Source organism: Eucalyptus grandis, chromosome 11, assembly GCF_016545825.1.
Source record: "Eucalyptus grandis isolate ANBG69807.140 chromosome 11, ASM1654582v1, whole genome shotgun sequence".
NCBI classification, from domain to species: Eukaryota; Viridiplantae; Streptophyta; class Magnoliopsida; order Myrtales; family Myrtaceae; genus Eucalyptus; species Eucalyptus grandis.
The window spans coordinates 39429240-39439069 of NC_052622.1; the positions used below are offsets into that span (position 1 = coordinate 39429240).

Below are 9830 nucleotides of genomic sequence, written 5' to 3' on the forward strand. Positions count from 1 at the left end.
TGAACGTCTACCATTTCCCGTTTGTTATCTCTAAGTCAGCCAGCAGATTTTTCAAGAACCATAACCAATTTTCCTTGTTCTTAATCCTTACAACAGCCCAAGCTAGTGGGAACATTTGGTTATTCTCATCTCTTCCAATCGTCACCAACAATTCTCCCTTACACAAGCCCGTCAAGAAACAGCCATCCAATCTTATAATCCGTCTACATTTAGCTAAAAATCTCCGTCTGCACACATCAAAGAACACATAAAATTTATTGTACTTGGTCACACTATCAAGAAGTGGTCTCTGCACCACCTCTACATACACTTTACTTGAAGGGTTTTGCAGCCTACACTCCCAAGCATAATCTCACACCTGCCCATATTCCTTGCCATACTAACCAATAAGTATCTTCATCACATTTTGTTTCGATCTTTTGCACTGATTCATGGATACATTGATGCATACATATTCCTTCACTAACATCCTAAAGTCAGTACTTTTCATCTCGAGCATCAACTTGATCAGATCGAATAAGTGCGTGAACAACCATACACTGGTTACCCTTTTGTTTTGAAAATTAATGGAACAAGTACGTTCCTCTTGATAGGCTCTAATCTGAAAGACCCACTCCTCCTAACAAACGCGCCATAAATCTTCAATGGACAATTTTACTGCGACACCTAACTCTTACAAAGTTCTTAGTATTTTTAATGAAATCAATATTTCTTTATGCAGCAATGGAGTTCTTCAGTATAGCTTCCCTAAATTATTTCATATCTTGGAATTTCATACCTACTGACAAAGTAGGAGAGGTAATGAAGGATCATAAGAAGTAAACTTACTTTTCCTTCTACGCACAACTCCTTGATCTTCTTCAAGCTTGTCTTGAGAAGTAGCATTCTCGACGCTTTATTCATAATCCGTCCCTGGCTAGCAACACCAGCATTTGCAGGGTCTTCGTCTCTGTTTGAAACTTCATCAATTACCTGCAAAGCTGTAAATCTATCTGACAAAATGTCCCTTTGTTTTTTCCTTGATTGTGTAAGCTCCTCATCTTCGTCATCATCACTTCAGAAATTTTCAGCAGGCAACCCTTCATTGTCATCATTACCATCAATGGATTCAGCTACTTCCCAATCTAATTCAGTGATTGTATAATCACTTATGTCACCATCACTCTAGTGAACAGCATCTGTGCCCCTTTCCTCCTCGTCCTGTCTATCATCCCCTCCTTCATTCCTGACCTCAATACTAGCTTGAATACCTTCTCCTACTTAGGTGCTATCTTTGTCATCATTTTCGTCATCACTATCACTATTGTATTCGATGTATACTTTCACATCTTTGTCATGAAAATAATGATATAGGACATCCCTAAAACAATTATCATCTTCTAAATTTCTCAAATCATCTCTCAAGCCTTTCCCAGGAACATAGTACATCAACTTTTGTACTTTACAAGGCAAATATGTCACTAAAATCCAATATAATATGCCTTATTTATATCTACAAAGATAGTACCCTCATTTACCCCCTTATACTCCCACTCATCCTCCCTAATCGCAAAATCCCCACTATAGCAAACAATGATAGCAACATAATCCTTATCATAAGCCATTTCTACTACCAAAAAGGAAAAAAAAAATTAACTTTTGGACCACATCCATAAAAGACAACAGACAATTGCATGTGGATGTCTCTACACCCTCATAGACTTTATTAAAGAAAAGAAGAAAGAGAGAAGAGATGCACAGGTCAAAACAGATTTATTGGAAAGATGCCCTTAGGACAAATAAAGATCCCCAGATGACAGTTGCTTTGATTATGTCGCATTCCCTTAAAATATTTAGAAGTCCCCCAAATAAGCACGGGTCCTTATGACACCCATTTCAACACTTCAATTTAAAAAAAAAAAAATGCTCAAAGGTCCCCACAACAACTACTTCGAACCCTAACAATCACCATCGCACATCATATTTCACATTTGACCCCTAAAAATTACTTTTGCACATTACAATTCCACATCCGAACCCTAAATCACACATCATAGTAGCATAGGTCTCGCACCACATCTGACCCCTAATTTTCCCCCTGCCGAGCCCTACATTTCAAGGTCGAGCCCTAAATTGTCAATCCGAACCCCCAATAGGGTTCTAGCACCACATCTAAGCTCTAAATCTCATATCAAAATACCATCCAAGCCTTACATTTCCCAGTCGACCCTCAAATTTCAAGTTGGGGCTCTAATAAACAAGTCGGAACCCTAATTTCACCATAGGGGAAAGGAAGAAGAGAACAAACCTAAGCAAGCGATGACGGCAAGTGATGATGGCGAGCGATGACGGAGAGCGACAACGGCGAACGACTATGACGAGTGATGACCTGCAAATGGCGACCTATGAACGATGACCTCTAAATGACGATGGAGAGGACGTCAGATCTAGTGTGAAAGCGAGCAACGGCCAGATCTAGTTAAACCCAAAATAAGCTAAACGACATCATTTAGCACTAGGAAAAACGATGTCACTTAGCTTGGCCAAACTAGAGTTGATGGGGCGACATCTTTTTCCTCGTCCACGTGTGCTTTTTAAAAAAAAAAATATTTGCCATGTCGGTAAAACTTGTTGTCGGAAAATGTCATGTATGCAATTTGGCCAGATTTTCTCGTCATTGGCACTTAATTGATTCATTTTGCACCGATTTTGACACTTAAGTGTCACTTTCCAAACTTTTAGCATTTAAGTGTTCCTCCAGGCCAAGTTTTAGCAATCCAGGTGTCCAGCGGTCTAATTGTGGAATATCATTTATTTCAATAGCCTTGACTCGAAAAGTTCCCTTTGTTAAGTTATTAACCAAGCTCATATTATGGTCATTGTTAAAGATCTTTCAGATTGATAAGGTCATACCACTTATAAGGGTACTCGAAGATATGATGATAGTGAGATGGAGTGATTCTCATGGAATAGCCATTTTGAATGAGAGTGACTAAAAGTCCTTTTTAGGTTAAAGGCTCTCATTTAATATTTTTAAGAAATCCATGTCATTGTCTTGAACAACAATTCTCTTCTATGGAAATTTGGGTGATGCAAATACGGTAAAGTCATTATGCATAAACCTTGATTGAATTGATGAAACCTCATTGCACTTGCATTCTAAAGTAGCTCAGATTGTCTACCTCTTTGATGAATGCATATCAATTTTTGCTCTAATCATGTATGACAGATAATATTTCCTTGAAGACTGAATAATACTTGATGTTCAAGTTGCTCTCTAAAGCCTCAAGATTCGTTCCAAACATTCTTGAATTTTATCTCTACGAGTAATTGACACGGCATACTTCCATAGTCCGAAATCTCCCCATCAACTCGGCATGCTCCATAACTCAAAATTCATTTATATTGACCCGGCATGCTTCCGTAATCCAGAGCTTTTTATCGACTCAATATGCTTCTATAGCCCGATGTTCTTTTTAATTAACACGGCGTGCTTCAATAATTTAAAGTTTCCTTATCAACTACGAATACTTCTGTGATACGAAATTCTTTTATATTGACATGCCGTAATTTTATAATCCGAAGTCTTTTTGTTGCCCATCCCTACCCACAATCGCAAGTGGGGAGATCAGGGAAAAAAAGTAATAAACCCTAGAAATTGCGGTTGCAGAGACGGCATTTACGAGGTGAGAGTGGGGCGATAGAGACGAGAGAGAGATCCAACAGCGGCAATGCATCTAGATACCTCCTCAATAATGCCTAGCCAAAAATAAATAAATAAAAGGAAAGAGAAACCGGCCGAGCAAAATTATTCAGTTTCCTTGGGAAAATGTGAGCTGCCGACTGCACCGTTACTCTTCGATGAGCTTCTCATTTCCCATTTCCCATTATAAAAAGGACAGAAAGATGCAAAGCCAAGGACCGTGACTCACGGTCGACAATTACGTACTATAATCAATATTATTAGTACGTGCAGTAAAGAAAAACACGTGCATCCTCTTCAGGACATGAATTGATTATCTCGATCTTTCATATTCTAGTCCTTCTTCATTGGCGGGGTTCTTGAAAATTCCCGCTTCTCATCATAAGGAATCATCGTCCTCCTCATACCATAAGAAAGTCAACCCCCTCGCCCCTCCATCGAAACAACTTTCCCGGAAAAACTCCGAACGGCCATGGCGAATTCCAACTCTTTCGACCCGGAAACCTCCACCTACAGGTCTCCCCGCCCGCCGCTCCGTTTCCCCTCCGAACCCGACCTCACCCTCACCTCCCATCTCTTCCGGAGCTACTCTTCCTCTTCCTCGTCTGCCTCCCCGCAGTCCCCGGCCCTGATCGACCCGGACTCCGGCGAGTCCCTCACCTTCCGCCAGCTCAAGACCCGCGTCTCCACTCTCTCCCACGTCCTCCTCCGCGATCTCCACCTCGGGAAGGGCGACGTCGTCTTGATCCTCTGCCCCAATTCCGTTCATTACCCTGTCTGCTTCCTCTCCGTCGTCTCCATCGGGGCCGTCGCCACCACCTGCAACCCCATGTACACTCGGCTCGAGCTGTCCAAGCAAGTCGACGACTGTAAGCCCAAGCTGGTGATCACCCTGCCCGAGCTCTACGACAAGGTCAGAGGATTCGAATTGCCCACGGTTTTGCTCGGTTCTCTGCAGCCCGGGCAATCCGCCGGTTCCAAGATCTGGAATTACTTCGACCTGGTGGAAACGGCGGAGCCGAAATCTGAGTTGCCGCCGAGTTGCGTGGCCCAGGACGACGTTGCCGCTCTTTTCTACTCTTCGGGCACGACGGGGACGAGCAAAGGCGTGATCTTGACGCATAGGAACTTCATTTCGGTCTCTCTGATGGTGACTGCTGATCAGGAGAGGTACAGGGAGGGCAAGAATGTGTTCTTGGCCTTCTTGCCGATGTTCCACATAATGGGCCTGTCGGTGATAGTCTATTCGCAGCTCACGAGAGGGAACACCGTCGTGACCCTGAGGAAGTTCGAGTTGGAGAAGGTGTTGGAGTGCGTGGAGAGGTACCGAGTGAGTTACATGTACGTGGCTCCTCCGGTGATGGTCGTGCTGGCGAAGTGGAGGGCAGGAAAGAAGTATGATCTGTCTTCCTTGAGGCTGATTGGCTCTGGCGCTGCTCCTCTGAGTAAGGATGTTATGGAGGAGTGCGCAAAGAATATCCCCATGTTGATATCATTCAGGTAACTGAGCCAGCGGGCTTCATTCCTGTATGCTTCATTGATGTTCTTAGGGAAATTGAGGGTATTGAAATGTCTATATGCTTCTTTGCTCCTGTTTGTTTTGCTGAAAGGTGAGGATTTGAGATATTTTATCATCCAGTAAGAATGGCAATTCCACAGTTATTGTTAAGGATAGTCGACAGGGTTGTAGCTTAGTGAATATTTCAATTCACCTTGGATAGCATCTCAAGTAGACTAGCCGGCATCTTTGGGGTGCCAGTCAAATTCTTCTTGTTCTAGGAAAAGTTCAGAGTCACTAGGGAACTTTCTTCCCACTGTCGATGGCAATCTCTACCAAATACCATTATGACTCGATGGAACAAGCGAGAACGAATAGTCTGTGGCTTTACACCCAGAATGAACTGCCAGGCTCTTTATGATATGGCATGTCCTGATGTGAATCCTCCATGCTCCGAATTGGCAGGGGTATGGTATGACGGAAACTTCTGGAATCGTATCGCTGGAGAATCCCAGAGAAGAACCTAAACTTTCTGGTTCAACCGGAACACTCGTTTCAGGAGTGGAATCTAAAATTGTCTGTGTGGAAACATCGATGCCTCTTCCGCCAAACCAGCTGGGAGAAATTTGGCTTCGAGGACCGAATATGATGAAAGGTAGAAATATGCAATATTTTCTCTGCATTTATTGAAACATCAAATGGGCTAGTAAGACTGTAATTCCATCGTTAGAATGTGTTCACGAAAGTATACACAAATTTGGTTCTCCTCTGGTCAGGACAGAACTTGATTTTTGGGTGTATTAACAGAATTGCCCGAATCAACTTCACATATTTTGGAAGTCTGAAACTGGAACTCCTCGGAAATAATACTTTCAAGATGGAATTATTAGAGGCACAACTTTTGCGGGAGTCGACATTGTTTATGATTGTGCCTTCATCTAATGTGCAATACTTTGGAAATCGGGTGCTAAATGTTCATCACCCAGAGAGCTTCTATTAATCAACTGCAGTATTTACATGGAACGTCATAACTCTTTACCAAAATGAGGCTGCTTTTCTCATTTTGACTGGATATCATCCATGATACCTTTTCAGGTTATCTCAACAACCTGGAAGCAACAAAGCTGACCATAGATGACAAAGGATGGGTGCACACGGGAGATCTTGGGTATTTTAATAAAGAGGGCCAATTATTTGTTGTTGACCGATTAAAAGACCTCATCAAGTGTTATGGTTATCAGGTAAGTAGTGAATTCTTGTGACTGATAAATCGAAAGTTTCGCACGTTTTTTCCTTGTTATAGAATATTTGCTCGTCTTGATGCTTGGAGGGCTGATAAATCTCTTGGCTTCTACAGGGAAATGCTTAGTCAGATAGAGTATTAATCTTGCGCTTGTCTATGATTCGCTTTACTACATAGTTTTACACTTTTATCCATTTCATGATCGAGCATCTAGACTATTTTTTTTTTCTTTGTCCAATTAAGTGCGTCTACATTTTAAATATGAGTCAATGTGAGGCCTCTGCTATAATTGCAGACAAAGCATGCCAACGTGGACACTCACACCATCAAATAGCTATCAGCGTCCAGTGTGGCCTATTGAGATGATGCCATGTCAGCATAGACATGTTAGACAGTTAAAATTGTCCAAGTCGGCAGTCTTTGTCTGTCCTCATAACCCAACACCAAAATGGAGATGAAACAATTTTTACTAAATAAACGAGTCATGTCACCAATTGTGCTTAAGTTTTGCCAAGTAAGCAAGCTACATTTGCAAAATCACATGATATGGTAATTTATTTAAGGCCTCTCATTGAGCTAGATTTAAAAAGTTGAGATACTTGATTGAGCCAAAAAAAAGTTCAGGTATTTGATTGTAAAATGAACAAAAGAGCCTAAAAAAAAGTTCATCTAGTTAAGGTATTTTTGATTGACTCATTTTAAAATGAACTGTTAAAATATAAAAAGATCTTTATTCATATTGAGTATATTCAGATGTTTAGATATGATGACTTGTATGCACTACTCTGATCTGACTCAATCAGTTCGACCCTAACCCTGAATTCATTCCATTGAAACTCAAATTTTCTTTAACATGTACTGTAGTTTTTGGTTCATGGATCAAGAAAAACCTGACTTTGGCTATGAATTGTTCTGCTTGCTGCACTCATGAATTTTACTGCTACACTTCTACTTTCAGGTGGCGCCAGCAGAGCTTGAAGGACTGCTGCTTTCACATCCTGAAATACTAGATGCTGTCGTCATCCCGTAAGCAGGGATCATGTGTTAATTGTCAATTATGTCAATATGGAAATTGTCAATTTTATTAGCTCAAGATGCACTGGGATGACTTTTGAATTCTGAGTGTCTCTATTTTTAGGTTTCCTGATGCTAAAGCCGGTGAAGTTCCAATTGCATATGTTGTCCGGTCCCCCAACAGCTCACTCACCGAAGTCAGTGTCCAGGAATTCATTGCCAACCAGGTAACGGATTTCCTATGTGATGTCTCCATCTTAACTTGATGTTGGCTTCTTATTCAACTGGCAAATTTATTCACAAACATAAAAAGCCTCAGCTTACAGTATTCGATGCTGCTTGACATAGTTTCATGGAATGAAATCTTCCCGTCTTCAACACTTCACAGGATCCACAGAATTGTCCAATGTTTTCTGTGGAACATCTGATCCGATCCCCTGCTATCCAGAATGCTAAGAAAATTATGGGTCCTTCCGTACGTAGGTTATGAAACTGCAATGTCAATGCTTATGTATCGAATGATTGTCTCTGGTGCGTTAACCTGAAAATGCTCCTCTGTTCCCCAGATGCTTGTTCAATCATTTTAAGCTGTTATGATGATAACTTCCTATGAAGCAATGGTGATGGGAAGACGTCTTTTTGCTAGCTATTATCTTCTTTGTCATCCTCAACAGGTTGCCCCGTTCAAAAGGTTGCGGAAAGTGACTTTCATAAACAGTGTGCCAAAAACACCGGCTGGGAAGATTCTGAGACGAGAACTCAAAGAGAAAGCTCGATCCAATATATAAGATGGCTTAGATTTCTGCCACTGAAAGGGAATATGTGGATGCACTGCACGATCGACCTCTCGATGGTCCACCTTCAGCTGATGAGTATGTAAGTCTTGACGGATTGGTCCATCCTTTAAAAGGTTAGTGAGAGACCGTTTCATATGAACTTTGATTTAAATTTTGTTCTCTTATGAGTTGAATCAGGCAGCGAAAATTTTCCAGTTTGAACTGGAATACCCCATTTGTCGGCAATTATGTGGAGATCAGCTTAGCTTCTATATTAGAAAGTTCAATAAAACACACTTTCTTCATTATGGACATCTACATTGATCCAAACAAGTTTAAAAATTTTCAATGCAAGTATATTCCAATCCTTGGAATTTGCTTGAAATTTCAATTTGGGTCCCCTTCAGTCCTGTTCTGCAATTCGACTTTAACAACTCGAGTGAAATATATGGACTATAGCACTTGACAATAATGAGACACTAGCATGGTTGTGATGTGACCTGCAGAATGAACCCAGAATGCGTGTGATGAAGCATGCTCGCGTATTATGATCACCAACTGGTATGGGAGATCCAAGCCTACACGCATTGATAATAACGCAAACGAGAAACCCGTGAAGGACAGAAAGTAAATGAAAGAGATTCTGGAAAATGTGTGGTTTATGGTGGCTGAGCTAAGCTACAGCTTGAGTGAGCTCTCTCATTAAAGTCGGCACGGTTTCAAAATTTTCTTTGTTGACTTTGGTGTGTGCGGTTGTGTACATACATGGAGAAAAGGCCAAATACCAAATGAAGATACATATCCAAGGCAAAATCGGACGTACTTTTCGACCGACAAAGAGAGATATTCTTTTGCTTGGGGGATAAAAATGGCTATTGCTAAATGTCATATGGTTTGGCCAAGGAAGCTAACTTGTGCAGTGATGACGAACCGAACATGTATAATAAAGGTGAAACGGCGTTGTGTCCTTGGCTGAGACCAGAAGGGATGGGTCAGCCAACGTTATAGATAGGGTTCGCGAATTTGCGGGGAATTTGGGGCAAAAGTGAAATTAGGGTTCTTGCACTTTAACAAATCACAAATTGAGGGAACGCATTTGTCAATGTTCGATTGGAAGCGATAGGGAGTGCTTGAATTTGTTTGCCGACTGCCGACGTCCTCGATTCGAAACTTCGATCTAGCTGAACTAGTTCAGGGAAAACAAAACCCTAATTGATCCTCTTCTCCCGTCGTTCAATCCTAATCAAAACCAAGCCCATATTATCAAGCTCCACAATCGATTATGTTATACTCAATGAAAAATTTGAAATCTGATCGATTTGGGGGCAAAACCCTAATTGCACATCTCTCTTCTCTGTATTTCCTAATCTTCATTCTTGAATTTAAAATCCTGGAATAGGACTGATTTCTCAAATGAGTTCCCAAAGTTTTTTTTTTTTTTTTTTTTTTTTCAAATGAGTTCCCAAAGTTGACATTGTCTCAAATAAGGTCTTTTTTTTAAAGCCAGTCGTATTATTACTCTAACCCTCAACTCACTCTTAGACTTTTATCATACTTATTTGTAAAGGATGAAAAACGAATTTCACACCTAAAATGAATCGTTCTCACCCAACCCTC

General features: G+C 41.1%; 1 protein-coding gene across 1 annotated transcript; it reads left to right on the forward strand.

Moving 5' to 3' along the window:
- Positions 1 to 3994: 3994 nt before the first annotated feature.
- LOC104426338 (4-coumarate--CoA ligase-like 7) lies at positions 3995 to 8562 on the forward strand. The gene is given in 7 exon segments (XM_010039346.3): positions 3995 to 5157; positions 5160 to 5182; positions 5646 to 5835; positions 6276 to 6421; positions 7382 to 7449; positions 7562 to 7664; positions 8112 to 8562. Coding segments are annotated over 7 exon segments (1647 nt in total). The 5' UTR covers positions 3995 to 4154; the 3' UTR covers positions 8226 to 8562.
- Positions 8563 to 9830: the final 1268 nt, after the last annotated feature.